The sequence below is a fragment of the Camelus bactrianus genome, chromosome 5 (genome assembly GCF_048773025.1).
Source record: "Camelus bactrianus isolate YW-2024 breed Bactrian camel chromosome 5, ASM4877302v1, whole genome shotgun sequence".
Lineage (NCBI taxonomy): Eukaryota > Metazoa > Chordata > Mammalia > Artiodactyla > Camelidae > Camelus > Camelus bactrianus.
The window spans coordinates 105,246,021-105,272,068 of record NC_133543.1 but is presented as its reverse complement, the minus strand read 5'-3'; the positions used below and the strand labels follow the sequence as shown (position 1 = coordinate 105,272,068).

At 57.9% G+C, this 26,048-nt stretch overlaps 1 protein-coding gene across 4 annotated transcripts; it reads right to left on the bottom strand.

The window, feature by feature from the left end:
- On the bottom strand, positions 1 to 24,582 carry D2HGDH (D-2-hydroxyglutarate dehydrogenase). 4 transcript variants are annotated; one of them, XM_074364768.1, is made up of 10 exons: positions 24,391 to 24,582; positions 22,915 to 23,255; positions 18,605 to 18,662; positions 17,381 to 17,520; positions 16,590 to 16,783; positions 15,062 to 15,230; positions 13,218 to 13,361; positions 11,153 to 11,295; positions 8,679 to 8,844; positions 1 to 1,235 (listed from the first exon to the last, which is right to left on the bottom strand). In XM_074364768.1, exons 2-10 carry the CDS (start codon positions 23,243 to 23,245, stop codon positions 976 to 978), a joined length of 1,605 nt encoding a protein of 534 aa, XP_074220869.1. In that variant the 5' UTR covers positions 23,246 to 23,255; positions 24,391 to 24,582; the 3' UTR covers positions 1 to 975. The 4 variants fall into 4 exon arrangements, with proteins under 4 accessions (XP_074220869.1, XP_074220868.1, XP_010946395.1 ...); XM_074364767.1 differs by having other exon boundaries at positions 24,387 to 24,521; XM_010948093.3 differs by lacking the exon at positions 24,391 to 24,582 and adding an exon at positions 23,891 to 24,317.
- Positions 24,583 to 26,048: the final 1,466 nt, after the last annotated feature.

Below are 26,048 nucleotides of genomic sequence, written 5' to 3'. Positions count from 1 at the left end.
TGACCAATTCCCATTTTTACTGGAAGTTCATGGCAGCCAGGAAGAGAAAACATATGTCCAACCTCCCAGACTGTCTCCACAGCCCAAGCAGCTGCCCCAGGGACCAAGTCAACAGGGAGGACCCATGAGGGTAAGTGACGTCGTGTCTGGAAACCGCTCTGTCGCAGATGCCTTGCTTGTGCCTGGCAGGGCTTCTCACCTGACACCACTGACAATCATGGTAAAAGCAGAACCAGAAACACTCATCTCCGTGAACACAACACAGCAAACCACCAAGTGCGAGAAATAAATGCCTGGCTTCTGACAACGGTCTTGCCAACTGATGGGCCTTCTAGAAAACGGGGGAGATGATACCTTCCAGGGTGGGGGCATTCCTGTCACTCTGCCTCAAACATGACCAGCAGTCACCGGTCCCCAGTCGTCCTTATAATGCCGAAGATCCAGGCTCTGGTGGTCAGAGCCTCAGATGGACCAGCCTCCCAGCGCTCCACTGCCCACATGGAGTTCATCACCTCTGCCCAGGCCCCTGGGAGGTTCGCACAGTGTGGGACCAGCAGAAGGACCCCCATGCCCCCTCCTAGGGCTGCACCCCATGAGGCAGAATTCCGGGGGCCACAGGCAAGGAAGGGGCGGCCTGGTCTACTCTGAGCGGACAGAACTGCTCTCCCTCCCGGCCTGTTCAGGACCTGCGAAGGGATGGAGTGCCCGCCCAGAGGACAGGCAGAGCAGATTGGGCGGATCTCCGCTCAGCGACCCCAGAACCAGCAGACCCCAAAGAGTCCTGCCCCAAGCCCTGTGTCCCAGGCTCCGCAGGGCCGTTCCCAGCCCCTCCGACCAGGAGGCCAATTCCCCCCAGCTGTTGGCTCCACTGGAGGGAAGCCCTCCGAGCCCACGCCGGGCCTGCAGGCCCACCCATGGGCAAATCCAAGTCAGAATCACAGCCCCTCCAGAGGCTCCCACCAACCCCAGGGGCAGTCAGGCACGGGCGGGCAGCGTCTTGTAGGGGTTCAGGATACCCTTGGGGTCCAGCAGGGCCTTGAGCTGCTGCATGAGCTGCAGGGCCTCAGGTGGCTTGCTGTAGCAGAGGACATCCCTCTTCTTGAAGCCCAGGCCGTGCTCGGCACTGACACTGCCCCGCTGCCTGGCTGTCCACTCGTACACATAGGGCTCCAGGGCGCCCAGTAGCGACACGTCGAAGGCCTCGGCCGTCACGTTGAGGTGCAGGTTGCCGTCCCCTGGAGGGACAGGGACAGGGACAGGCAGGTCAGGCTGGCCCGCCCCTCCTCCAGAGCCCCCAGCCCTCCTGGAAGGGCCCAGTCCGGTCCCACCCCCGCCTCTGTCTGTCCTCACAGTCTGGCACCAGCCCCTCGGGCCACTGGCCACTGACCTGAGTGACACAGCGGCCTGCTGGTGACCACCCTTCTTTTGGGGGTCACAGCTCCCTTGGCTTTCACACACTTTCCTCTTCATGTTCTCCCCACCCGCCCGACCCACATGGCCCCCTGAGGGCTCCAGGCTGAGTGACCGAACACCAACCCGGCTGCGAGCCAGGGCCAGACCACCGATGCGGCCACCAGACGGGGTCTCCGGGCACCCAGGGCATTCCCACACTGCAGACGCCCCTCACGGATGCCAGGGGGGTCCTCTACCTCCAGGACACCACTTCCAAGGCTGCCCAGACAACGCCCACCACAAAGTCCTGGCTCCCCAGATGCCTCCTTTTTGGTCTGCTCAGCCACCCACCCCACCCTCTGGCCTTCAGGCCCCCCTCAACTGTCCAGTGGTCCTGGGTATGGCCTGGCTCACCGCCCATGGGCCCGAAAGCAATGGCAAGAAGCACAGGGTTAATCAAGTCAACGCGGGTAACAGGCCAGGGTTGGGGCCAGGAGCTGGCTGGACTCTGGCCGGAGAAGGGCCAGGGTGGGCCCATGCCCACCAGGGAGAGGACAGAAGAGGACAACAGATGTGGGGTCACCACGGCCTGGGGGCTGGAGGCAGGCAGCACAGCCTGGGAGGTGAACACCCAGGAGTTGTCAGAGTGAACAGCAGACAAAGCCACCATGAGAGCTGGTAAGGGACAGAGGGAGGCCCCACGTCCACTCAGGGGCCAGTGGGGGAGGCCCAGGGAGGGATGCTGCTATGCTGAGGGGCAGGGAGCCTTGGAGGCCAGAGAAGGGCTCCCAGAGGCTGAAACAAAAGCAAAGAGGCAACATGGGGGCCAAGGGGAGCAGGCATGGGGCTTGTGACCAGATGACCTGGGGACTCTGACCAGGTGAGCTGGGGGCCTCTAACAGGTGACCTGGGGGCCTCTGACCAGATGACCTGGGGACTCTGACCAGGTGAGCTGGGGACTCTGACCAGGTGACCTGGGGGCCTCTGACCAGATGACCTGGGGACTCTGACCAGGTGAGCTGGGGGCCTCTGACCAGATGACCTGGGGACTCTGACCAGGTGAGCTGGGGGCCTCTGACCAGATGACCTGGGGACTCTGACCAGGTGAGCTGGGGGCCTCTGACCAGATGACCTGGGGACTCTGACCAGGTGACCTGGGGACTCTGACCAGGTGAGCTGGGGGCCTCTGACCAGATGACCTGGGGACTCTGACCAGGTGACCTGGGGACCTCTAACAGGTGACCTGGGGGCCTCTGACCAGATGACCTGGGGACTCTGACAGGTGACCTGGGGGCCTCTGACCAGATGACCTGGGGACTCTGACCAGGTGAGCTGGGGACCTCTAACAGGTGACCTGGGGGCCTCTGACCAGATGACCTGGGGACTCTGACAGGTGACTCGTATGGCCCCTCCCTCCATGCACATTTGTGAAACACAGGAAGCAAACCAAAAGTGGTCACCACTGATACAATCGCGGGAAGACTCTGGAAACACCCCTATCGAGGGACTTTCCCAAGGAAAATTGTGGAAAGAAAGTCATCTCCACTGATTCCTGAATGTTCACAGCATCAACCAGCTGGTAGAGACCTGCAGCAGAATTCACACTGCCTCCTGGTCCCAGAGACACTGAGCTAAGAACATGAAGATGAAAGACATCCAGGCTGGAGGTGGGGGGGTCCGCCCCACCCTCACCCTCCCCATACCTGGCACGAGCAAATCACCTCCACCCAGGCCTCAAAAAATTCCCACAGATAAAGCCCAAAGGAGTCAAAAATATACAATGGAGAAGACAGTCTCTTCCATAAGTGGTGCTGGGGAAACTGAACAGGTACATGTAAAAGAATGAAACTGTAACATTCTCTAGCACCATATGCCAAAATAAACTCAAAATGGATTAAAGATCTAAATGTAAGACCAGATACTATGAAACTCATAGAGGAAAACAGAGGCAGAACACTCTTTGACATAAATCGCAGCAATATTTTTTTGGATCCATCTCCTAGAGTAATGGAAACAAAAGCAAAAATAAACAAATGGGACCTAATTAAACCTCAAAGCTTTTGCACAGATAAGGAAATCATCAACAAAATGAGAAGTCAACCTACTGAATGGGAGAAAATATTTGCAAATGATGAGACCAACAAGGGAGTAATCTCCAAAATATACAAACAGCTCATACAGCTTAATAGTAAAAACAAACAAACATACAAAAACAAGCAACTCAATCAAAAAATGGGCAGGACACGTGCAGGTGCATTACAACACGTGGGGTGGGGGACAGAGAGACAGAGAGGTTGATCTTAAGGAGCTGGTCCCAAAATTGCAGGGCTGGCAAGTCAGAAATCTGCAGGCAGCCCCGCAGCTGGAGACCCAGGACGGGCTGACGGTGCAAGGGAGTCAGGCCATCAGGCGGAAGAACCCCTCTTCCTCAGGGGCCCCAGTCTCTTCTCTCGAGGCCTTCAGCTTGGGTGAGGCCCTCATGTTCCGGCGGGTCAGCTGCTCTACTCCAAGTCCGTGGATTTAAACTCTGGTCACATCTTACAGACACCTTAACGGCAACATTTAGATGGGCATCTGACCAAGCATCTGGGCACCACACTTCACCAAGCTGGCACTTAAAATTAACCATCACACTGTTTGGGAGGAGGAAACTGATACTGATTAGCTTAGAGCCTGATAAGCTAAGCTACAATTTGAAGGCTACTACCTAAAGGACAGACAGACACGCACGATTCCTCAACTAGGACGTGGAAACAAAGTAAACGAGAAAACACATCAACCAAACGAAGTTAATTAAGTTAGAGAAAAAGAAGTAAAGAAGAAATGAGGGACAGATAGAAGGCCCAAAGTCAGACGAATCCAGGTCACTGAGGATCCGCGGCGTATCTAAATGAGGGGCAGCGGACATGCCACCCCAAAATGGGCCACGTTGGCGTAACATTTATTTTGAGCTGAAGGCAACTGAGAAGAAACTGACACAAGGAAAGTTCTCTGCCCCTGACCCTGCCAGTCACCACTAAGCAGGGCGTGAATGCATAAAAGGCTCCTTGTCCCCGCACTCCAAGAAGGACAGAGACAGAGTCACCAGCTCAGCCTGGACCAGAGGAACTAGGGCAGCAGCCTCCTGCCCTCAGCTTCCCATGTGCGCTTCACCTTCCCACAGCTGCCCCCCTGGAAGCCCCTCCTTGTCTGTGCATCTCCAAAGTGCACTGTTCTTTGCTAAAATGCTCCAGAAGCCCAAGTCCTAAAATCCCCCTCAGCCTCCCTTGTGCAGGTACGATGCACATGAATGAATGCATGTGTTCTTCTCTTGTTAATCTGTCTTTTGCTGTCTAATTTACCACGGCCCAGACAAAGAACCTAAGAGGGCAGAGGGAAAAAATTAAGCTTTCCCTTCCCTACATAAAAAAAGCTAATCACTCTAGTTAAAAGACAAAAATCCCAGCTGTGTGCTGTCTACAAGGGACATGTCTAAATCACAAGAACAGAAAAAAGTTGAAAGTAACAGGAAGAAAAACATGTCAGGGAAACACTATATAAAAGGGAGCTAGTGTTACTGTATAATATCAAAGTACCATGGCAAAAGCAACTCGAGAGATAAAAAGTCAGTCCAGAATGACAAGAGTTAATTTGCCAGAATGAGGTGTCAGTCCTAATCCCCCACATTCTACCAGGAGGAACAGAGGAGCCCATGGTCACAGTCAGCCGCTGACGGCCAGCAGGCTCCAGATGATTTGGCAGCACAGCATACATGTTTTACCTGGAGGACCTGCACAAACATGGGTCCCCCGACTGCAGGGGGCACAGCCCTCTTGAGCACCCACCAAAGAGTCCTGAATACTGACCACATCCTGAGCTGGGGACTGAGTGTCAACAACTGCTGTGTTAGACCCAAGTCTCTGCCCCAGTGCAATTAACAAGTCAATAAACTTTAAAATGGCTAGAAAACTCCCATATGTCTGGAAATTTAAAACACAATTCTGCCTACCTCGTGGGTCAAAGAAGCAATGACCACAGAAATTAGGAAATGTTCAGGACTGAGAGATAATGAGAATGCTGGCACACGGGTGGGAACTGGTGAGCCAGAAAGAGAAGGAAAAATGCCACATGCTGTCGCACACATGCGGAATCTAAAAAAGGGACACAAATGAACTACTTACTATCTGTACCTTGAATGACTGACTAATTGAATATGTGTAGGCACATGTGACTGTCCTTTATGACTGGATTACCACATTCTGTTCATTCTTATTCTGTGGTTGGCTTTATTCCTTTGACAACTACGTAAGTTTAAAAAGCTAAAGCTCTAAGCTGTTCTTAGAAACAATGAACAATACATATATGTAAATTTTTAAAGATATGTGCAGTATATATGCATTTACATGCAATATATTGTAGCGTGCAGTCACATTGTATCAATTTTACCTAATAAAACTGAAAAATGAAAACAAAAACAAAAACGGGTGGGCTCTACCACAGACCACAGCCACTTCAGCAGCTGAGACAAGCACAGCTCAGGGAGAACCCCGGGGCCTCCGGGCCCCGCCCCGCCGGCACCAGGAGCCCAGCAGTGTCAGCCACACACGGGGCGCTGCCCTGGCGCCAGACAACCGGGATTCCTGAGCCAAGTGTGACCCCAGTGATCGCTCTGGGCACATCAGAGAACCTGTGGAGCCTGACAAGTAAGAAACAGACTCACTGCTTGAAAACCAACACCAGGGGGACCAGGCGGAGGAAAACTTAAACACCTACACAGAGAAGCAAGAAGGCTGAAAATCAGTGAGCTAAGCACTTAACGGATGAGGCTAGGGAAGCAGGTGTGCACGCCTGAGTGGAGGAGGGAGGGAAAGGGCCAAGGCAACAGCAGGAAAGGTAAGACAGAGCAGGCGCAGGGAGTGTGGCCGCTGTTCCAGGAAACAAGGGTCAGGCCCAGCGCCCGAAGGGGAAGTCGGATGCAGGCAGAAGAGCAGGAGCACGTGTGCCCTGCATCCTGTCCCCGGAGGCTGAGGTGCACGTCTAAGGAATGGTGTCAGTGGGCCGAGACTCTTGAATCTTCCCATACATAGAAATGAACTAAAATCGTTAACTCGAGGTGTCTGCTTTTTATAATCAGTGGTGATTTTTTGATGTTTGAATACATGGGGGTTTTTTTCCCAGCAAAAAACTCCTTTATACCCCGGCCCCTCCCTTACCTCTCTGGAACAGTCCCTTCGAGCTACTGAGACTGCCTCCCTGGCTGAAGTCTCAGTAATGCCCCAAATAAAACAACTCACCACTCTGAGGTTGCGCACTTTTCTTCAGTTGACAGAGACAAGAAATGAACCAAATCAGGAGTCACACAGCTCCCCCCAATGCCACACACGGCACAAAGGAAACGAGGGAATACTGTTAACAACAGCATGCTGACACACTCCACATCTTACGAGAGATGGGCAAATTCCCAGGAAAAAAATGGCAAAACCAATTCAGAAGAAAAGGAGAGCTGGGGTAGTCCTGCAGCTACTAAGTAAGTTGGTCTGTAGTCAAGCCGCCACCCCCGCCCCAATACCCACAAGTGCCTTCGTTTGCAGGTTCTACCACACATTCAAGGAGGAGGTCACTTCAGCCTGACCCAGACTCTTCCAGAGACGATCCCTAAACCATTTTGTGATTTTGAGGCCGACAACCAACCTGGACAGAAGAAGGGAGCCTCACAAGACAGAATGGAGAAAACCCTACACAGGATAAATAAACGGAATCAGACAAGACACAGAAAGGATCACGGCCACGCTGGGCTTATTCCAAGACACAAAGCCACTTGCCCCAGAGGGTCTGGAGTCACCTGGGAGGCTGATCAAAGGAAAACAAGCTCCAGCCACTCAGCAGACGCAGAGAAAGCGTTTGACAAGTTCAACCTTCATCCTCGACTTACAGTGGGAGCCCTCCTTCCATCTCTAACAGAGATGGCTTCTTCTCAGGGGTGGAGAGGTTGGAGTCAGCACCCTGGGGAGCCAGGCACCTCCAGCCTGCCCAGCTGCTGGCCGCGCCCACGGGCCGCCTCCCGGTGCAGGGGCCCTCCTGCCCACACCCACCTCCCGCTCAGGTGTCACCTTCCAGACCCTGGGCCAGGGCTCCCAGCCGCCCCACAAGCCCACCCCGGGTCCTAACCACACCTCCCAGGCCTCCCTCAAAACCCTCTGCCTGCTGACATTCCCACCAAGGTTGTTGGAAGAACACAAACATTTACTGCCAACGAGCTCAGGTTCTCAGTCTGATTAAGTGCAGGGTTATAGCTCCTGTGTTCTGTGAAGACACCGCTAGGTCACACAGACATTCACCTGTGTTTCCTTCCCCCAGGTTTCAGGTGTTGTCCTTCACAGGTGCGCCTCACCAGCTGGCCTTTCTCCCACGGAAGCGGCCACCCCGAGCCACTGGCAGGTCTCAGGGGCTCACCTGTCTGCCGCTGCCCCAGCTCAGGGCCCCAGGGAGACGCCCACTCCCCACCCCACCCCCACTTGGGGGTGCTGCTGCCAACGCTGAATCTGTTTTTGTTTCAATAGTGCAGGTTATCTCCTGTTGTCCATCAAACACTCTGGACAAGGCGTTCACCAGGCTGGCAATTCGGGCGAGCTCCTGAACCTCTCAGCTGGTATGATCACGAGCGAGGGACATGCGCCCCCGAACCCCGTCCTAAGACAGTTCCTCCACACCAAGCAGTCGGAGCCATGCCGGGCAGGGCAAGCCTTCACAGCACCCCTCGCCCTACTTCCTCAAATCCTCCCACAACCCCAGGAGGTGGTACCTGGACCTCATGGTGTAGACAGGGTGGGGCGGAGGGAGACTCCAGGCAGGTGACACCCCATGTCCCTGGGCCAGACCCTCGCCCTACCCCCTACCACACCTGCCCTGTGAAAGGGGCTTTGAGATGCCTGTTCCACAGGCTGCCAGGAATTGAGGGGAACAAAGAATTTCCTTCCCGTGAGTTAATAACTTATAAAGCATAATTTTTCTGCAAAAAAAAATTAACCAAACCAGCTTTAAAATCTCTCCATGTGAAGAGATGCAGAGGAGTGAGAGCTCTTTATCAAACATTGGGACAGTGACGTGGCCCCCGGAGGGACACGGGATGCCCGGGTTAAGGGTCCCCCTCTTTCCACATCCCAGCCAGACCCACAAGCATGCCACCGAGACCAGACCTTGGCAGTCTTTCCCAAAACACCCTGGAGAACGGTGAAGTAATGAGGGTCCCCTCCAGCGCAGGGGAGGGTGTGGAGCAGCCACAGGCGTCCACAGACTGGGGTGCTCACCCAGGTGGCCATAGCCCACCACGTGCTTCGCCCGCGGGCCGAGGCGGGCGCGCAGATCCGACACAAGGTCATAGAGCCGCTCCACAGGCAAGGAGAGGTCATACTTGTACACGTAGCCATCCCGGCTCAGGGCCTCTGTGATCCTCTCCCTCAGGGACCACAGCATCTGGAACCGAGGGGGAACAGGCACAGTCAAACTGTGTCAGGCAGGGGCGTCTGTGGTGACAGCACTCGGGGAGCCCACCGTGGGGCGGCTGGGGAGGTGACAGAAACGCACTGTCGGGACCAGCGCCAATGTAGGCTGGCCCCCAAAAGCATGCAGAGCCCAGCACTCAGTCCCAGGGCCCCTTGAGATGGAGGGGACACTCCAAGCACATGGGCTGACCCCGTGATGCAGGCCCTCAGCAAGGTCGGGGTCAGGGGTCAGAGCGGGACTCGGGGACCAGGGGTGCGGTGGCTGGAGCAGGGGGCGGCTGGAGCAGGGAGCGAGGCCGGGTGGCCTCACAGGCAACGCTGCCCCCTGAAAAGCCAGTCTGCGTCCTCCTAGCCTCCGAAGATGCAGCTGTCCTGTGGACATTCAGAGCCGGGACGAGCACACGGAGTGTCCCACCTGGGCCTGTCCCTGTCCTGCCCCCATATACCCACCTCCCCCATTTGGGGAAACCTCACAGCAAGGCAATTTTTTTACAAGGTGAAAACTCCCTTCTCTTTTTAACATACCCACAGTGCAATGATCACCTCTGAAAAACGACAGTAATTCCTCACCACCACGGAATATCCAGCCAGTGTCCAGATTTCCCCAAACAGCTCATGGATTTTTACAAGTTGTGGTCACTCTGCGCCCTGCCCCCACACTCAGAACCCTGACCATCAGCAGCTCCTACTGGCCTGAACTCCTCACATACCCAGAGCCCAGAAACATCCCTGTAGGGCTGGACTGAGTCCCCGCAGGCCCTGAGACATCCACCCAGGTCCATGGTGTCCTACAGCAGCCAAGCAGTGTGCCCCACCCTGGCCCACCCTCACTCAGTCTCCAGAATGTTCTGGAATACAGGAGGCACCAGCCCCTCAGGGCCTCTGTGCTCCTGCACAGGGCTCCTCGCTCCCACCTCCAACCCCTCTGTGCTCAAATGCCCCTTCAGGGACGTCCTCCTGACTGCCCCCCGGGCCCCCACCTCGGAGGGAAGCCGGCCCATCCCCTCCTGTGTCACCCGGCCCAGCCCCTCCCATGTCACCCAGCCCAGCCCCTCCCGTGTCACCCGGCCCAGCCTCTCCCATGTCACCTGGCCAGCACCGAGCACAGAGGCAGGCTGCACTGCCCGCCTGTGAGAGGGGTGCCCCACCCAGAGGCCAGCAGACAGCTCAGGCCACTCGCCCCATCTGATGAGCTTTACGCAGAGCCATCTGCTGCCCTGAGCAGAAGCCCGAGCACACAGTGTCCCCCCAGCCCCTGCCTTCTTTCCACCAAGAAAACAATGCAATGGTGGAGACAGGGCTGCTGGTCAGGGCTGGTCCCCAGATCAGAAGACTCAGGAGAGGGGACCAGAGCCACCGCTGCTCGCAGGCGCCACCATGTGCATGGAGGGAGCAGGAGCCTCTGCAATGCAGTCCCTGAGGCCTGGACCTTCCTCCCAGCAAACAGCGGGAGACTGGAAAGGAAACCCCGGCACGCTCTGCTTCTTGAGGACAGAGGAGGGCACTTGGGGGTCCTGAGTGTGGACGAGTCACCCCCGTTCCTCCAGTGAGCACACCCCAGGACACAGCCCGGGACGCCCAGCCCGGTTTACTCGGAGCAAGGAAACTGCCAAAGGACGGGAAGGGAGGGAGCACTGAGACGGAAAGGTGGTGAAGGCCCCCAAGATGACAGGCCAGGGCCGGGGGTCCGAAATCAGGGCTCAGAGGTCAGGGCCTTCCCAGCGCACAGCCCGGGGCCGTGCTCAGGCCACCTCGCCTGGACAAGGCACCGGCGAACAACCCCTCACAGGTAATATTTAGTGAACATACCTATCAAGTGTGAAGATAAAGGAGCCAAAGAAGGTCAGTGAGGCCGAGATCCTGCTCCCCACTGGCCCCCAGCTCCTCTCTGCCTTCCCAGTCCTGCACCTGCCGCCCCCTGCTGGCCACTCTCCACCCTGCAGCCCAGAGGCCACCACAGAAAATGGGGGCTGCTGGCCCCCACTGCCCTAGACCCGCCCCTCCTTCCTTTGGCCTCCGAGTCACTCTCTGGTGCCAACATCAACACTGTTTCCTGGGAAAACTGGCCTGGCTTCCCACCAACCCACCCACAGCCCCTCGAGCTCGTCCTATCTGTCTGAAACACTAATGAAAGTTATCCAGGCACCAAGAGTGGTTTCCAAAGAGAAGACTTGATCAGGTCAAGGACACCCGCTCACGTTCAGCCACCGCCCTCACTCTCTAACCTTCAGATGCCAGGATGAGCTGAAGCAGGGGAAGGCGGGGCTCGCAGCACATACCTTGATTCTCCTCTGATCGGTGGCCAGGGTCCCATCAGTCACCAGCCCGGAGCCCAGGACCTGCTCCAGAAAGTCGCTCAGCTTCTCGGCATCATGTCCCGCTCCAGAGCCTGAGGTCTCGATGAGGACATAGAACGGACTTTCTGGAAGGGGCAGAAGGCAGGGTGAGCGGAGGCAGCAGGGTCGGCCGAGAGTCAGGACAGCTCTGGCCAGCAGCTGCAGTACCCCCAACGGCTCTGGTGCTGCCCACAGAACAGGCACTGGCCACTCAGGCTGAATTTCAGACGGTTTAAAAACAGGTCTTTCACTGGAACAGACCGTGCTCCCTGGAGGGCCCTCGGAGAAGCTGTACATCTTGGTGCTGGGTGGGGCAGGGCGCCCGAGGGCTACTCTTACCCCACCCCCGCCCCACAGCTAAAGAGAGCGCTCCTGCAACAGGCCCGTGCTTTTTACCCAAAGTGTCTCCTTTTCGAAGTTTTTTAAAAATGTGCATTACTAACTTATTTAGAAAAATTTTAAGCTTTATTTTCCCCAAGGCTACTGTGATTTTTTTTATGTCATTGACATCAATAAATGAGAACACACTGAATGCACTGTTCTTTCAACCCTGCATTCAGTTTCTTCCAGAAAAATACTGCAAGTTCATTCTTTTACAAAGAGAACGAGTGCTTTTCAGACACTGGCACTTCTCCATGCTGGGATGAAAATTCTGCTCTTAAACTGATCGTGGGTCACAGAACACCGGGGGCTTTTAAACTTTTTTTGGCCTTTTTTCCCATGATAAAAATAAAGAATGCTTGTAAAAGGAAACTTGGAAAACAAAAGTAGAAATGAAAAAGAAAAAATCTCCCAGCTTGCCAAACATAGCCACCACTGATGTTTCAACACAGTTCCTTCCTGTCTTTCTTCTAAGCAGTCAAGGAGACGAACAGTCACTGACCTCCCTCACACAGCAGGTGGCCTTGTCCTTTGCCCTAAATACGAAGTTCAGAGCCGCTCCCTCACACATGATGCCCCATGGCCACATGTTCTCCGCCAAGGGATCTTCTGTCACCCCAGGGACCATCTGTCCATCCAGGGACCCTCCATCCCCCAGGAACCCTCTGTCCACCAGTCTAGGGACCCTCCATCTTTCGAATGGTTGCATCATGTCTTATTTCCTCACGGCTGGACCTTGAAGTTGCTTCCTATTTTATCGTACTGAAGAACCATCTCATTAAAAATTTAGAGCATAAAGACCTTTCCGTGTTCGTGACTGTTATGGACTGAACTGTGCTGCCTCCACTTCCCGTGGTGAAGCCCTAATCCACTCCCAAGGGGCTGTATTTGGAAATCGGGCCTTTAGGGAGGTAATTAAGGTTAGGTGAGGTCGTAAGAGTGGGGCTGAACTTATGGGGCTGATGCCTTCATAGGAAGAAGCAGCGACCCCAGAGAGTCCGCTCCCTACACTCAGAAGAGGCCACGTGAGGACGCGGTGAGCAAGCGGCCGCCTGCAGCCAGGACGCAGGCCTCACCCGACACCAAGCCCAGTGGAGCCTGGAGCCAGACTCCCAGCCCCAGAACTGTGAGAAACAAATCTGCTTTGTTGAAGAGTGTGGCATTCTGGTGGGGCAGTCAGGTGGGACACTGGTCACTTCCTCCGGGCGCATCTGGGAGTAAAACACCAAGGCCTACAGCTGAACGTCTTTAACGTCAAGGTGCTGGCGCCCAACTGCTTTCTGAGACACCGTGTGGACTCACGCCGCAGTGACTGCAGGACTGCAGTGCCGAGTTCATCCGCTAAATCAGAAAGAAGGGCCTATCTCCAAAGGTGAGCATGTCTCCTGCTTGAGGAGACGGGAAGGCTCCTTGAGCGTGTCTGGCTGTTCCAAGGCCCCAGGGCTACATGCCCAGACAGCATTTGACCCAATGAACTCCAGGGGCCATTTAAAACGAATTTAAGAGAGAATCCTGCACTGAACACTGTGGGACAGCTGACCTGTGGGGGTCGGCCATGCTCCTTGCCACCTTCTACTCTGTGGACAAACGAAGGCTGACCACCCACCCCCGCAGGTGGGGCCGGTACCTCGCACGGGGCTGGCAAGCCGGAGGTGCAGCTCCACCAGCTTCATGCACTCAGCATCCATGAACTCGAATGCAGACAGGATCTCGCCCAGCTTCTGCCTACAGGTGCTGAAGGTCTGCAACACCTCTGCGAAGCCAGGACAGCCTGCGGCAGGCACAGCACAAGGACAGGCCAGCTGGTCACGCGTACACAGGGCTTCACCCGCTGACCCCCCCAGGGCCCCCTTTAAAGCAGCAACGCCAACCCGACTCCCCAGGAGCAAGCCGGGCAGCCACCCACGGGTCGGCCACCATGCAGGTCACAGATATCAAGAGTAAGATAAAATGCTGCCTGAGAGCCCCACGGTGCTGAGAAGTCTGCAAATGCAGGGCCAGGATGGGTCGCCTTTGGTAGCAGCTGAATTGTATTTCTCTGACTACAACCCGCACTCAGGTTTGCACTGTTCTCAGTAAGTCATTCAAGGCACATTCACCACACGTTTGTTCGGAGCCCAGTGCCCAGAAGCTGACTGTCAAGCGTCAGCAAGTGGGAAGGGCCAGAAGACGCCAGGGGGGAGGGTGGGTGCACGTGGCCTTTTAGGGCAGAGGCAGGAGGCACTGAGAGGTCACGTGGAGGTCAGGGAGGCCCGCAGAAGATGCCATGAATGACCCCAACTCTGCAGGTCCCAGGAACACAAGAGGCCATGGCCAGGTGCAGGGCTGGACACACAGGTCTGGCAGTATCTGAATCAAGGGACCATGGGTGAACTGGAAACAGGTGGGAAGAAACTAGCCAGAACCAACACAGCATGAGAAAGACTGGAACGTGGGAGAGGTGGAGACGTGGAGGACTGAGAAATTCTCCATGCATTTAACCACAGATCTGGGAGGAAGGAAAACAGGGGTGGCCCCTGAGGAGGGGACGGCGGGGGGCTTCTGGAAGTGGGGACACCAAGCCTCAGGTTTCGGAAGTTCAGGAAATCCAGAAAGAGAGAAAATCTTTAAATCAGCCAAAGAGAGAGGCGGACTCTGACAGCAGTGGCAGCAGGGACCGCTAGGTTCCCACCAACAGCAGGGGAGCCACGTGGGGGCCGTGAATATTCCACAGGATGAAAGAGAACCAGCGTCCGCCTGCACGAGCAGGAGGGTCTCCAGGATGGGGTGACTGAGAGTGGGGACTCACAGCAGCAGTGGCATTCCAGGAAGTGACAGGGTGCGGACAAGGGGCATGACCCCCAGGCAGGGTTTGATGCAGGAAAGAACGCCAGGCAAAGAAAATGAACGTTTGTGACGTAGTAATAACCACGACTAGAGAGACTGAGAAGTCAAGATGGAATTAGGGCTCACGACTACAAGACACGGGGTCGTGGAAGCCCCTGGGTCCCTGAGTCTGTCCGGCAGCTGGGCACATCCCCGGGGAGCTGGCCGCCTGTGGCGACCCCTCGATAAGGGTCTGCGCACAATGCCTGAGCCAGCAGAGGAGCAGGAGCAGGGACAGACCTAACGAGGCTGAAGGGAGGCAGGGCGGCTTGCATGGGCGGAGGGCTGGCCCTGGGGAGGGGGCACCTAGCTGGCCGTACAGGGGTGCCCTCGTCACCCCCGGTGATGAACAGGGTGTGTCCCTGACCTTACACCAGTGACACTATTTCCTTGCAAATCTTACAGTATAAGCCACTTAAACAACACCGAGGGGTGAGAAGCACGGAGCCCCAGTTCTGCTACAGAATGAAGTGTGCTCTGCCCAGGGGCAGGAGGCTGGCCCCAGACCCACAAGGTCCGCTGTCCCTGGAGGCCACTTGCGTCCCCTCCCTCACACACAGCAGCGCAGCTGGAGAACCTGCCTGAGAGGCAGATGGGGGCGCCTACCAAGGAAGGCCACGTTCACGGCACTGGGCTTGGGCGGACACAGGATGGACACGGCAGTAATGACTCCCAGGGTGCCCTCCGACCCAATAAAGAGCTGCTTCAGGTCATAGCCCGTGTTGTCCTTCCGCAGGGACGTGAGGCAGTTCAGGATCGTGCCGTCCGCGAGCACCTGCAGGAGAGCAGAGAAGCGGTGTTCCTGCCTCGACCCACAGTTCCGACAGACACCCGGCTCCGGCCACCAACCTCGGGGGAGGCTGACCCAGCCCAGGGCACCCCAAGAAAGCCAGGCCAGTTGTGAGCCCCCCACTCCAGTTTGGCCCAGGAATACAGGGGGCCCTGGAGTGGCAGCAGGCTTGAAGTCGACCCATCAGGCTGAAGGAAGGACTGCTCTTCCCAGATGCAAACGAAGATCTCCCACCACCACCACAACCAGAAGCTCAGGGCCCAGTTCTCCAGGGAAGCTGGCCTGAAGCAGCGCACACTAGGGCTGCGGCAGGGCACACCTAGGGTAGAGGAGGGCGCACCTGGGGTGGAACAGGAGCACTGGGGCTACAGGAGGGCACACCTGGGGGTGGGGGTGGGTGCACCTCGGGTGAAGCAAGAGCACCTGGGGGTGGGGGAGGGAGCACCTGGGGTGGAGCAGGGGCACCTGGGGTGCAAGAGGGCACACCTGGGATGCAGCTAAGAGAAGGCAGAGAATGGCAGTGCATCAGCTCACACACCCCTGCACTCCTCATCTAAAGCACCTCGGTCGTGCTCTGTAAGCCTGTCTGTCTCGTTTGTGCATTTAGTCAGAAGCTTAGTGAAACAGCTCATAAAAGTGAGGAAGTGACTTACAATAAAAATAACCTGCAGCCAGAAAACAAAGCTACAGGAAGCTTGTGATTTAGCAGATGGAAGTCCAACGTGGGCTTTGAGCTCCTTCCACCCTTGAGTAATAGATGGGGGCCTCACACCTTAGAGAACCCTGAGGTTCGCTGCAGGATGAAATGACCCTGGGGGCAGCGAGGGTGGTGTGATCCAGCTCCTTCTCTGTGCATAAGCCCTCCGGAAGCCCAGGCAGGGGAACGTCGCTGGTCCAGGAACCTGCTCAAGGTGACAGTTCCCACAGCTGCTCCTCACGTGGACATGAGAGCAGCAGAGAGCAGCCGCCCTGAGCGGGGTGCTGTGTGTAACCCACACATCCGGTGGGACCGAGCAGACACCAGGCACTGTTACCATGGGAGCCGGGATCTCCAGTCTGGGACGTGGTCCCCCCACCCCCAAGGTGGCTTCCTGTACCCGCGCCACCTGGGGCCCAAGAGGACAGCCCAGGTGTCCATGCACAGGAGGAAGTGTGGACCCGATGGGGCCGAGCCGGGGGGATGTTGTGGGGGGGTCTCATCTGGAGACTCTGCAACAGACCACTCGAAGGGCTGGAAGAGCGGCCACCCTGGGACTGACCCACGGACCAGAGGAAGCCAGGCCAGACGTCCTGGAAGTGGGGCGAGTGCTCGGACGCACGGCCGCAGTGGTGCCCCCGGCTCACCACTTCCAGGCCCAGGACGGTCCCACGCAGCGAGCCGTATCGAAGGAACCGCAGGCCACCCGCATTGGTCGCCACGTTGCCCCCGATGTGACAGCTGCCCTTCGCCCCCAAGTCCAGGGGCATGAGGAAGCCCCGCTCCTCCACGTACCGGCCCAGCTCCTCCAGGATGCAGCCCGCCTGGCACACCAGCACCCCTGCCAGGCAAACAGTGACCGCAGGCGCCCCAGCTCAGGAGGAGCCAGATCCCCACAAAGAGCACCTCCCCACCAGGGGCCTGGGCAAGGAGAGGAGGACAGCACCCACCCCTCCTGCCCCTCCCTGGAAGTTGTCTTCAGGAGAAAGGAAGGAAAGCCCCCACACACACACACACACGTGTGCGCTTACGGGAGGGAAGGAGCAGTCAAGAGAGGGTTGTTATCAGGCGGTGGCCCTCAACTGGGGGTGATTTGGCCCCCGCGACGCGTGATAAGTCTTGAGATGTTTGGGGTTGGGAGCTGCTGGCATCCAGGGGATGGAGGCCAGGGGTGCTGCCCAGCACCTCGGAGCCCAGTGCCCCCACCACAAGGAGGATCCACCCCTGCACCCTGCTGACAAGCCCTGGGGCTTCATGAGAACGGAGCCCCCCCCCCCCCGGTATGCCCCTAGAAAGGGCTGCCGTGGCCAGGAAATGTCAGAGCCAAAGGGGCCGCAGCGACAGCTCAAGCCAGCGGTGTAAGTCACCACAGTGCAGACACAGCCAGAGCGCCTGGCCCGCAGCTGAGGGAAGTCCCTGCCGCACAGTGCAGCCTTACCGGACACGTCGTGGAAGCTCATGACCTGGTTCATCAGGGTGGTAGACAGGATGATCTCATCGAAGACGGGGACGCTGCCCCCCACCATGCCCGTGTTGCCCCCCTGTGGGCTCACGGCCAGGTTCCTCTCGTGACAGTACCTGGGACGGCACAGGATGGGCATCAGGGTCCCTCTTCCCCACGCCCATGCCACCACCCGTGGGGACACTCCCGGGGTTGAGGCCCCCAAACCCCACCACGCCACCAAGGCAGGACGCCTCCAGCCCCTGCTGCGAAGGGGTGCCTCCTCGGCCCCCACGCAGGATGGGAGGCTGAAGGGGTAAACGTCCATCACGAAACTGCACGGGCAGCTGGAGGCTGGCCTCTTCCCAGGTCATGGATGACCCCAGAGGCCGCTCCTCCCAGGAGCTGCAGCCCCTCCCATTCACCTAAAGAGCCATAATTCCCAGGCACCTGGGCTCCCTCCCACCCCACACCCTACGTCCCCTCCCCTGTAAGTCTCGCCCTGCCTCATCCCCAACCAGGCTCCCCTCTGCAAAGACCTAAAGGGATGAGGGCCCTGGTGGTAAGGATTAGGGCAGTGGGCATCCACACGCATCAGGTCAGCCCACCATCAGACGGCCGGCCTCCAGTGTGGCTGGAACAGAGCATGTGCAGAGCACTAGTGGAGGGGACACCCTTCAGGCATTAAAAGAGGTCTGGGAGAATAATTAGCACCAAGAAAGGGTATGGATGCTGCCAAACGGAAAGGAAAAAAAAGACTGCAATGTCTTACACACGTGATAACGTTTAAAAGTCACACGTGTGCAGTAAGGGCCCTGAGAGACAAACCCAGTGTCATCAGGGGTTTTCTTAGGAGGGGAAATTATCAGTTGCTCTTGCATTTTTTTCTTCATGGTTTTGTATGTTTTCCAATTTTTCTGTAGTAAACGTGAGAGTGTGTTGATATAAAATCAAGAACGTGTTTTTCAAGAAAAGGTCTGTTTCCTTCCCTGCCCTTCTCCGAGTCTGCAGCCGCTCCCCATCCAAGGCCCACCAGGCACCCCAAGAGTCCGAGATTCCGGACCCGCACTTCCCTCCCACCTCCTGGGCCCAGGTCACTGGCTGCATCTCGGGGTCTGCGTGTCCCACGCCCCACGTAGGCAAGGAAACCACGGGGGAACACACAGAGGTGAGGGCAGGCGGGGAGGTGAGGGCAGGCGGGGAGCTGCCACCACACGTTACCTGAGGATGTGAGCCACCTCCTGGGACGTCCGTGGCCTCAGCAGCACCTTGCTGGAGCCTGTGAGAGAGAGCAGCGCTGTCACCCCGCTGGGGGGTGGGCAGTGCTCCCCACAGGCACGCTCCTCCCTCCCTCCCTCCAGGTGAAGGCGGCCTGCAAACCTCCAAACCTCCAGGACAGAAGCGGCCCCGGGAGCCAGGCGGCTGGACCCCAGGGTAGCAGCGTCTGCCTGGCTTCCCCACGCAAGTTACTGGTGTTCCCTGTGTAATTGACACGTGTCTTGCGGGGAGACACTGGAGACGTCACAAATATCTATGTGGCTGCTCCGCACGTGGTCCTCCGTGAATTTCAGCTTCGGTTCATCACCCTCACCTGTATCAGTTCTTAGGATGGTTGTAAAGGTAACTTTCTCCATCCATCCGTCCACCTGCATGTATCAGTCGGCCTTCGGCTCTGAGGGGAGCTTCCCTTCTCTCCTGTGAGTTAACGTATGAACCACAAACCACACCACTGCGGGTTCAGGGGTTCTTCCGTTATTTGCCGGGCTACAGTTCCCTGCTGGTATGATTTATGTGGTGCCTAGTGTGCCCTGTCCGTCAGTGTTCCCAACTGCTGCCTCCAAGATAATCAAGCTTCTTTCCACCCTTTTGACTTTGTGGAAAGCTCTCTAGACAGAGGCTGTGCCTGTGCTAAGTCAGTGACTTTTACCAAGCTCTGAGATCAGGCTGTCATTTTTATCTTTTTTTTTTTTTTTTTTTTTTTGATTCTGAAAACTCTTTCTCATTTGCTTTTCATCACATGAACCATGTCCAGTGTCCAGATCTGTGGCCCCAGTCGCTTTAGGACAGCACAGTCCAGGGACCCTAGTAACCTGCAGGAGGCCTGCATAACTTCTCAGCAGCATTTGAGCCCCCACCCCGGGTGCCTGGTTGCAGGCACAGATAATAAAAACAGACAAGCGCTCCCACTCCCTGAACTTTACTTTCTCACAGGGGAAAGGAAGAGAAAAGGGTCCCGTATGTTACTCAGGGGAGCCCTACAAAGAGACAGCAGAGCAGAGAGGAGGGAGGATCACCGGAGACAACTTGGGGAAACTGCCCAGGACTGAAGGAACGAAGCGCCCAGCCTGGAGAGGCCAGGATGTGCAGGCTAGCGAGGGGCATGGGGTCAGGAAACCCCCACGGCCCATGGCCTCCCTCCCACTCTGCACACCCTCACGGGGGATGGCCCTCCACCTCAGCATGGCCTGCGTCCTGCCCACCACCTTCCAGCAGCACCAAAAAGTGCAAATCAGCCCCACCTTTCCAAGCCCCCATCCCTGAGGAGAGCAGGTCAGCCAACTTCGCCCTAGGCCACTGGCTTCCCCCTCACTCGGGGTGTTGCTGGGCTTGGAGGGCAGAAGGCACCCTCTTTGCCCCAGCCTCCTCCACGCACCGCTGTCACAGCACACACGACCCTGGCCTGTCCCCTAGCTGAGTCCTGGTGACTTCAGAGGGCAGAGCTGCAGCCACGTGGCCGGCAAGTCTAAACCCTCCCTGTCCCGCCCTCCCTCCGCAGGAGCCTGCTGGCCTGGGGGGAGATTTTCAACTCAGATCAGACCAGGCTTTCAGCTCAGATCCTCCTCTTCACTCCCAGGGGCCGGCAGAACAAGCTGCCCCAGCGGCATCTGCCCTGGGACTGTGCCCCGACCCGGCCAGGCACGGGTCCCTCCGCCCACTCCCCTGGGACATCGCTCCAGCCCCCTTCTTTGCTGCCTCATCCACTGTTTCCTCTCTACTTCAGCATTCCTGTCAACATCACAAACCTGCTGAAAAAGCGCTCCCACCCTAAAACTAGAAAAGAAATCTTCTCTTGACCCCTGTCCCCATGAACCACCCCCACTTCCCTGCCTGCCTCAGCCCCTCCCACCCCAGGGGCGCCTTCATTGCGTCCCCGAGGACACCCTGGGTCTCGTCTTAGCCTGTCCCTGAGCTGCATCTGACCCCAAGACCCTGCCTCCCCGCCTTTCCCCACACAGCTCTAGAACACACTCCCCCTGGGCCCCACCACCCCACTGGCCGGCCCCCTCCCCTCCACTGACCACAGCAGTCACCAGCCTTCTTGGGGCAGTGGCATCACCCATCCTGTCTCCACACGGACCCTGCCCTGGACCTCAGACTAGCTTACTCCACGGCCTGACAGGCCCTCTCACATGTCCATCTGGACGTGTCCAGACCCAAACTCCTGGTTTTCCCCCAGCAGACCTGTCACCTTCCTCAGCTCAGCAAATGGAATCCAGTTTTTGCGACTGTTCAGGCCAAACGCCCCGGCATCCCTGCCCACTTTCTTTCACACCCCAGTCCAGTCATCAGCCAGCCTCTCTTCCAAACATGGCAGGAACCGACCAGCTCTCAGCACCTGCCCGTTGCACACCCATCTCTCCTCCTGCTCCAGCCACTGCCCCGCGGGTCAGCCTGCTGTCCACCACTCGGTGCAGGCGCAAAGTGTGTGGGCTTTCCCCGTGAGCAAGTGGTCTAATTTTTGAAGGAGGAGACATTTACTAACAGTTTCCATGTCAGATAAAATCTCACTTATTCAGAAAAACTGTAAGGTCCTAACGAGCTTTTCCTTGCTCATGCTTTCTAGATAACTCTGAGATTAAACTTTTAAATGATCAGAAGCTTAGACATGCTTTCTCTCCTAAAGAAAGCCACATAAAGGGGTATTTCAACAAAAATTTGACAAATGCCCCAACTGACGCCCACTGAGCAGACACTGGGCCAGGAGCCCTGTGGATTCAGAGCTGAGCTAGCCCAGCGCCGCCCCACTGAGCTCCTGGGAAGAGCCCCAGGAGACAGCAGCCCCTGCCCAGTTACAGCTTCCCCTGCCTCGGAAGCCCAGTGGGCAGGAGGACCCAGCCTTGGGAAACAGCAAGTGTGCGGCAGCCCACATGTGGGGCTGGGCGCCGAGGTCCACCTGCTCAGGTCCGCCCAGGCAGCAGCACCGAGCCAGGGCCAGGAACAGGGCTGGCTGTGCCGGGTGGGCACTTGACAGGGTGGTTTCGCCCCTATGGGGTCCTTGCATGGTGGGCAGGGCGGGGCTGCTTCCACCAGAGGGCACCCTGGCCGAGAAGCAGGGCCTCCCCACGGGGCAGAGTCGCCTCGTTCTCTGCGCCTACGGCCCAGGTCCATTGCTCAAGGCTCTGTGAGGTTTCCAGGCTGTGAAGGGGCCTGTTCCCGCCGACAGCAAGGCCCCCGGCCCCAGGGTCTGAGTGAGCACCACTGCACCCCTCGCTGCTCCTCTTCTGCCCCAAGTGCTCTGAGTCCAGGCCCAAGCCAAGGACCTGGCTGCGCAGCGTGTCCCCGAGTTACAGTTTTCAGCGCGTCCGTTTGTTGTAAACTGCTTGTCTTCTAGATCCCTTTAACACCATAGCAAAAATATCGTGTTGGTTTTTTGTAACTAAGTAAGTGGGTCACATTATCTTTGAGAGCAGTTCAGGAAAGAACACAGGACATCACAAAATCTTTTATCAGAAGGGCCTGCTGGGTCTAGGCAGCTGAGAACCACGGAGCCGGTGCACAGACGTGTGCAGTGGGAACAGGTGTGGAAGGAGGAGGGGAAGCAGGGGTGCCCAGACAGCATCTGGCCCCAGGAAACTGCAGTGGGGAGAACAGGCCCCCCAAAAAGATACCTCCACATCCCACCCCTCAGGACTTGAGAATGCGACCTTATTTGGATAAAGAGTCTTTACAGATGTAACAAAGTTGAGGGTCTTCAGATGAGATCATCTTGGATGAGGGTGGCCCTGAATCCAAACCAGGTGCCCTCTAAGAGAATAGAGGGAGATCTGAGACACAGAGACCCGGGCTGTGTGACGACGGGGCAGGGGCCGGAGGGATGTTGTCACAAGCCAAGGAACCGGGAGTCCCAGGAGCTAGGAGAGGCTCCAGGCGGAGCACAGCCCTGCCCACGCCTTGGTCTCAGAACTGAGAGGATAAACTTCTGTTGTCTCCAGCCCTGTGTGTGGCTCTTTGTCACACGCGGCCCCAGAACAGGCACTGAGAGGACGTAAACGGTAGCTAACACATGCACCCCACGGAGCAGCCAGGGGGCTGCTGCACCTTTTAATCTGCAGATGCTGTGCACCATGGATAAACATGCACAAATGTGTTCTCGGAACACTGAAAAGTCACTGCAGTGCAGCTTCTATTGGGCATCAGAAAGGCATATATGACATGACCCTGAGCTCCTCCACCCAACCCTCAGCTCACGCTGTTTCTCAAACCCACCTCCTACCCTCCGAAGCATGAGGCGTGACCAGACACTCACTCACCTCGGACGGTCCTCAGCCAGTCCACATTGGGAGCTTCCAGCTCCTCCGGGTCTGTGATGACCCTGCCGGGGACGATGCGCTCGAGGGCAGCCAGGTCATCCTCAGACACCTGGGCAAACGGGAGCCGCCGCACCGGGTAGCGCTCCCGGGTCAGCACCACCTCAGGAGCCCGTGAGGATGCCAAGGAGCTGCCCCTTTGAACCAGGGGACCGCCCAGCCCAGGGATCCTGGACACCCCTGCCCAGGTCCTCTGCTGCACAAAGGCTCCCAGAGTGCAGGCCGCCCGCCACTGGAAGAGCCACGCAGGCCCGCGCACCAGGAGGGGCACCATCGCTCTCGCCCTAAAAAGCAAGTGATCGGACCATGTCTCCGGAATACTATGGAGCAATGAAAAGGCAGCATCTGCCCTGGGAGAAACCTCAACAAGGCCCAAGTCCAGGCGAGGTCCAAAAACAGATGGCACCTTCCATGGTCGTGGGCAGGGTGATGGAGTGTGGCTGGGACCATGGAAGAGGTGGCCTGGAGGGGACACAGGACAGGAGGCCTCCGCCCTCGCCCGGTGTGGTACCCTGCAGGGTTCACCTCCTGGGAAGTCACTGAGCTGTCCCCTCCCGGCTGAGGCCACTCCAGGGTGTTGGATTTTCACATCTGCATTTCCCTTTCTGCCCTTCTTCCTTCAGAACAAAACTAGGATTTAAGGTGCTAAAAGGGAAAGGGACAGATGTCACTGAATTGTACACTTAAAAATGGTAAATTTGGATATGTTATCAGAATCAAAACACAAAAAGCGTGGGGGACAGTTTTCTGGCTGCCCGCCGGGGTGGAGGCAGGGCTGGCACACAGCCGCGCGGCCCCACAGCCACGGCGGGGTAGGGTAGGGGCGGGTGCTAGGCCCGCCGGAACCAGAGTGGGGCAGCGCCCTCGCGTGGGTTCACACCGCCGTGTGCCCTGGGGAACGAACGGGCCTCTTTCTGACCTGCGACCGCTCCTCGGTGCAGCACGTGCCTCCCGGGTGGGGTGAGGATGACACGACCCCCCCCAGCGGTGACCGTCACCGTCAGGGGTATGCAGGGCAGGTGAGCCAGCTCAGGGCAGGACCCTGCCCGGGACCCCTCCCGGCAGCAGGAGCGTCGGGCCAGCCACTAGGGATGAGGGTCCCCGGGGGAACCACCAGGGTCGGGGGTGGGGATGGGCCGCCCCCGCTGGGAAGCAACGGATGACTGCAGTCGCCCCAGCTCATCCCGGAGGAGACGCGGAGCGAACCCCAGGCTCGCCCTCGGAGGGCCCGGGGCGCGCGGCCTGCGCGATCACGTGACGGGGTCAGCCCGCGAGGTCGGCCCCGAGGACCCCGTGATCCGGCCGGCCCGCCCGCCGCCCCCAGCGCGCAGCCCGCAGCCCCTCAGCCCCTCAGCCCCTCAGCCCCTCAGCCCCTCAGCCCCTCAGCCACGACCCCGGCGGCCGCGCGCACGCACTCACGTCCGCGTCCCCGCCGCAGTCCTCAAGCCGCCGGAGCCAGGGTGGGCGGGGCGGACGGGGCTGCGCCTGCGCGCGGGAGGACCTCCGGCCCCCGCCCCCAGCCCTCCCGGGCCACACCCACCTTTGGGCTCCGCCCACACCCAGCCTCCGGCCCCGGGCAGCCCCTGAGTCCCAGAGGCGCGGCTTGGTCCAGCTTACGCCGCTGGACAGTTGGAGTTGGTACCGCCCAGCGGGGGTCCCAGCACACCCTCCCACCCCTTCCTCGAGCGCTGGTCCCACGTGTCCATCCCGCCTGGCTTCAGACGGTAACTGCCCACTCCTTCGTCCTACTGCGGGGTCCCCAGGGGACTCTGGCTCCGCCGGATTATTTTCTTGAACAAAGCCCAGTCCTGGGTCTCAAGTGCCGGGACTTCAGAGGAGCTGGGCCGGGCTGCGGGGCGGGGCTGCGGCAGGACAGAACCACAGCAGGAGGGGAGCAGAGTCCGCCTGTCAGGACTGCGCCACCTCAGCCCCTCCAGGTTTGCGCCTGCCCAGTGCCAGGCTGCCGCCCCTCAGCCCCAGCGTGTCCTCTATGGGGCCTGTCAGGCTCTGCTAGCCTGCGGCACCCGAGGGGGACAAAGGGGAGCGAGGAAGCTTCCAGCCTGACGTTCCTATGGTGCACCTCACCAGTGGCCCTGACCCCAGCCTCATCACAGCCCCTCGGGGGAGGCCCAGCTCCATAGGGCAGCTCCTTCCCCCAGGGCCTGAGACATTATACCCGCTCCCAGGAGGCCAGGCCGCCAGCCCTCCTCAGAGCTCGGAATGCCAAGCACTGCCCCTCCTCCAAGCTGCCAAATCGAAATCCGCCCACTCCCACTTCCTCCCGTTGCCCCCATCCCCTGGCTTGGGGGTGGTAGCTGCTTCCTCCAATTATTCCTTTAGCTCAGTGCTCCCTTTTTGCTTTTTCAGCGCTGAAATATGCTAAATTACATAGTTACAATAATGAACAGGGTCTTCTACTTTGCTGACTGAGGAGGCAGCTGGTACCCAGAGTAGAATCACCTTCCCCCTGCTCCCACATGTCCCACTGAGGCAGCTCAAATTCCATGTGTCCTCGGGGAGGCAGGCAGGAGGGATGCCTCTTGGGTTGCTGAGATGAGGAAGATCCAGGCCCCGAGGACTGCAGGGAGCAACAGTGTGTAGAGAACCCTGGTCTCGACCACAGAGGTGTGCTGGTGGCTCTGCCAAGTAGGACAGCGAGTGCACAGGAGAACCAGTGCTGGCCAGTCAGTGGCTACAGGCACGTACCCAGAGACCATGGTTTGCTCTGGTCACACTGCCTTACCTGGAGCAGCAACGCAAATGGAGGCACCACCTCCACTTCAATAAACCATGTTCCTGAAGATATACCCACCTTCTTCACAGGTGAATTAACGGTGCTGTGTCAGGAAACACACTGCTGCATCTTCCTGTCAAGGATGCGTTTTGCCTTGGGATGACTGTGCTGGCAGGGAGAGGATGCTGCGGAGACATCCACTCGGCCCTTCCTTTTGGGATAGCCTTGTTCCTCAGTCTACCGTGGGCATCCTGCCAGCTGTCCAGTCTGCCCATTTCAGTGACACAGTCAGGCACTGAGAAGGAAACCGCGGAGGGGCCCGTGGAGCCTTGCAGACAAATGT

Coding starts and splice junctions, on each gene's coding strand:
- D2HGDH (XM_074364768.1), bottom strand. CDS start 23,245: ATGGTGCCCCTCCTGGTGCGCGGGCCTGCGTGGCTCTTCCAGTGGCGG. Junction 18,663..22,914: donor CTGGCTGAGGACCGTCCGAG/GTGAGTGAGTGT, acceptor TCTCTCTCACAG/GCTCCAGCAAGGTGCTGCTG. Junction 13,362..15,061: donor CGTGAACGTGGCCTTCCTTG/GTAGGCGCCCCC, acceptor TGCCTGCCGCAG/GCTGTCCTGGCTTCGCAGAG.